Source organism: Plasmodium fragile (assembly GCF_000956335.1).
Source record: "Plasmodium fragile strain nilgiri unplaced genomic scaffold supercont1.159, whole genome shotgun sequence".
Classification (NCBI taxonomy): Eukaryota; Apicomplexa; class Aconoidasida; order Haemosporida; family Plasmodiidae; genus Plasmodium; species Plasmodium fragile.
The window spans coordinates 4,685-8,950 of record NW_012192739.1 but is presented as its reverse complement, the minus strand read 5'-3'; the positions used below and the strand labels follow the sequence as shown (position 1 = coordinate 8,950).

Here is a 4,266-nt window from a genome sequence, read left to right as displayed (position 1 = left end):
GCTCTTTTTTTGTTTGTTGCTCGTTTTTTGTTTGTTGCTCGTTTTTTGTTTGTTGCTGATTTTTTTTTTTGTTCTTGTCGCTGTTTTGTTTTGTTTTTGTGCTGGTCGCTGTGTTTTTATTTTTTTTTTTTGTTTTTGTTTCCCTTTTTTGTTCTTCTTTTTCTTCTTCCTTTCATCCCACGCTTTATAGGGTGTGTGATTAAATTCAGATAGGGGATATTTTGTTCATGTGACATGTTTCCGCAGGCACCCTATACTGCAAGACATGTTCCATTCCTAAAGAATCTGAATAATAAGTAATAGAATATTGTGCCTATATTATACTCAAGCCGTTATCTGAGCGAGAATGACTTCATACGTTGAACCCTATTGCTTCATGATAAGGACAATATGACGTATGCGAAGTTAGGGGCTTTATTAGCAGACTACGTTCTAAAAAGGGGTCTAGTGGGGGATCAACAAGGATATAAGGTAATTCATTGTGAGGGACACATGGAATGAGCAGGCGCCTACACATATGTATGTGTATACGCGCACGATAGGCACGGTACTCAGTTTGCAGTATACATATATTCACGTTACTTGAACGGGACGCATATGCCCGATGTGAGCATAGCATCCCGGGTACAGAATGTAATATAGGACAGGGCAAAGTGAGCATCGTCCTGTGACAAAAGAAATATGGCATATATGTATTCGCTTCCGCATTACTCCAATTGCAGAAAAGTTTATGGAAGGATATACAGGCACAACTGGAGAAGTTTATACAACATTTGGAAGACCATAACCTAGACAGCTATGCTGCTAATTGTTCGAACAAGGGTTACAGGCGTGAGGGGAGGGCAGAAATATTTTTGGTAACGAAGGTCGCAGATAGACTTATGTGCACACTAATGACAGGAGCATTATATTTCATGAATGGCTGGAGTGCGCCGTCCGGCGGCTCGCACAATAACGAAGCTCATAATGAGGCGTTGAAGGAACATATAAGGTGCGCAATAGTAAATATATTTATGTACATATTACTGGCATCTCCATGCAAAAGTGGACTGGGCATAGATTATGCATGGTACACGATGAGAAAGATGGAGCCAGAACTAGGGAGTGGTTTAATAAACCAAGGTAAATGTGGCAAGGGAGTGTTTACAGATATAACAATCGAGGACTTCCACATGGGAGACAAGATTACGAAATGGTTAAAGAACAACAAGACGTTGAGTGACAAAATTGGCGGGCCCGAAATAAAAAGCACATGTAGCAAGAGATTAGCAGACCTTGTGGGGAACAAGCAGGATGCAAATGACATGGATGACAAAATACAACTGCAGCAAGAGGAGAAGGAAGCTATACGTGAGTTACGCCAAGAACTGAAGGTCATAGTGGAGGAGGTAAAGAAAGAAGTTACGCAATGCGCGAACGAACCTGGACCATGCATGGAGCCTATCCACGACGTATCCAGCAAGGATCCTGAGAATGACCACAGTAAGGCAACAGTATCGAACTCTGTCGCCGGCGGCACACCAGCACCAAACGTAGCGGCAGGTAAGGACCGATGGGAGACAGCACGCATACGTACGACTGCGCATACGGATGGATGCCGCCATCACAACAAAACACGCACGGCCACAACAACGCACACGCGCTGACGAGTGTAGACGAGTACGGAGCGGGACGGCGATAAATAAAAGTTGTGCTGCTACCATCCATCCCGACCCAGTCAACCGAGTTCACCGAGTACGCAGTCCACCGAGTCGCACCCTACCGTGCCGCTACCTGACGGCACCGTCCCGGCCCCCTTCTTTCTGTACCACTGGTGTCGTTTTTTTTTTTTTATCATCTTTCTCATCCATCTTTCGTACATCCCCAACTTAGGTAAACCACGTGCAGGACCCGAACTCGCGCATACCGGAGGAGGGTCCACAACGACCACACGACCCGCATCGCAACCGCCAGCACCGGCATCCCCAGTAGTACCCGCATCACCACCGGCACCACCTCCACCAGCACCACCAACTCCAGCAACTGCACCACCGGCAGGAGAAGACGGGAAAAAAGGAGCAAAGGGTGAAGCAGGTCCAACCGGACCACAGGAGGCTCCCGCATCAGGGGCAGCTGCTGGACCAGCTCCAGATAGTAAAGGTAAGATGAAAGAAGACTGAGGGCGAGGCATATAAGAACGCGAGGGTACGTGTAAGTGATTAAAGAGAGAAAGGGAGGATTCATACTTATATGCACACCCCTGGGATAACCAGAAACAATACCACCAACAATGCCTTCGCCCACGCCAGAACCACGACAACCGGGATCGTCCGCGGTTGGAGACTATAAGACCATATGTGAAAACACGGACTCAGGTCCACAGAGCACTACTGTAATATCCTCCGGTGATTCAAGTGTTCGTATTACGCCTGTTACTTACACTTCTGGGGCGGAACCACCGTGTAAATTCCTGAAGGAACTCGCAGAACAGGCGGAAAGACCAAGGTCCACCCCGAAAACTGTGGACAACACAAAAAATGCTACACGAGACCGTGCTCCCAGCGGGGAAACTAATGTACAAGGTACTCGAGTCTTTCCCATTACTGCACAGCAGGGTACACATACCCTACGACCCATATTATAATTGTAGAACACACAAAAGCCACACACAATTTCCGGCGCGAGCGCCAGAGACAACACGGAGCGAGCGAGAAACCAAACGTCGAATGAGAATGATGGCGGCAGAGCGACAGCGATGAGTCGGTCGCAGGATGTAGACGTAGACGTCGACAGACGTCGACAGACGTCGACAGACGCCGACACACACTGTGTGTTGTGTTGTGTGTGTTGTGTGGGAGAGAGAGTCTTTTCCCGGAGTGGCATCTTGCTCCGACGCCTGCCGCCGGCCGTGTCCTGCCACCATCTCCCCGTGCCATGGCGTGCCGTCCCCGTGAAACGGCGCGACCGACAACAACCGTGTAGCTGAACGACCGTGTGGTCATCCATGCAACCGACCACAACCGTGTGACGCACCCACAATCGTGGTCAACCGTCCGACACATGACTTCAGTTTCTTCCTTCCACCCAAATTATCAGGTAACGATTCTACTGAGAAATCTCCTAGACCCGCAGTAGCAGCACCAGCAGCGGCAGCACCGAAGGCAGAACCAACGCAAGAACCGTCACCACCAGCAGAAGAGAAGAAAAAGGACGATGTAGGACCTGACGATAAGAGCAAAGTCACGGGCAATTATGAGGCCAAGGACTCCGCAGCCCATGAACCTGTGAAGGACGAAGTCCAAGCAACTTCTCAGGGTACTGGCCAGGACAATAGCGCCCCCGGTTCCTCGGTGAACAGCAGTGCGGATGACCCCCCTCCTCTGAATCCACCCAAACCAAAACCAAACCCAAACCCAGATCCATCGGGTACAACCGGTAGCGGCCCCGGCGGCGGCAGCAGTACAGAGGATTCATCTAGTCCCGGTTCCACTGGTCACCAACCCCCTGGTTCCTCCGGTCCTGGCTCCACTGGCCACCAAAACCCTGGTTCCTCAGGTCCAGGTTCTACTGCTACTGGCTCTACGGGGACTCTGCAACCGGGTACCACAGGAGCTGGCTCCACAGGTGTCCAAAACCCCGGTTCCTCAGGACCGGGCAGTCAGGACACAGGTCAGGGCGCTCCCTCTGCATCCACCTCCCCGGACGGTAATGATAAGACACATAAAACTGCTGATGATCGCTTTGGACTTGACCTAAATAATCCTGGCTCTGCTGTACTTGGTAAAGTCGGAGGTGCATTTGTCGAAGGTATACCCCCACTAGTTTACCACGATACAAAGGGTAAGGGGCCCGATAAGAACCCCGACAATACTGTCCCCCCCATCTTCACTGCACAGGACATCTTCCTTTCTTCTCCTATGCTTACCTTCTTTGCATCGGTCACTTCCCTTATCCTGCTCTTTTTTCTTGGCAAGGTAAGCACACACACACAACGCACCAATATAACCGAGTGCAAATGCACATGCGTTGGTACTGCCGCACTGTTCCCACAAGGAACTATAACCAACTTCACTGATTGGAGGTTACTCCAAAAAAAAAAAAAAAAAACGCAATACGGACGTGCGTTCCAAAATGCTGATACACGTACATCTGATGCAAGTAACGTTGGGCTTGTGTGACACAATATATTAGATATTTGGGTGTTCATGGGAAAAGGATATGAGTACGATGGTATGCAGTATTGGTATATATATGCTCTTGTAATTATACAGGTTTATTTTTCCGGAA

At 49.2% G+C, this 4,266-nt stretch overlaps 1 protein-coding gene across 1 annotated transcript in view; it reads left to right on the top strand.

The window, feature by feature from the left end:
* Positions 1-390: 390 nt before the first annotated feature.
* AK88_05559 (uncharacterized protein) overlaps positions 391-4,266 on the top strand; it is a gene marked incomplete at both ends in the record, with an annotated part of 7,988 nt that continues 4,112 nt past the window's right edge. Inside the window, 5 exons of the mRNA XM_012483161.1 lie at positions 391-471; positions 723-1,542; positions 1,873-2,139; positions 2,289-2,561; positions 3,076-3,953. Coding sequence (XP_012338584.1) covers positions 391-471; positions 723-1,542; positions 1,873-2,139; positions 2,289-2,561; positions 3,076-3,953 — 2,319 coding nt within the window. The remainder of the gene's footprint in view (positions 472-722; positions 1,543-1,872; positions 2,140-2,288; positions 2,562-3,075; positions 3,954-4,266) is intronic.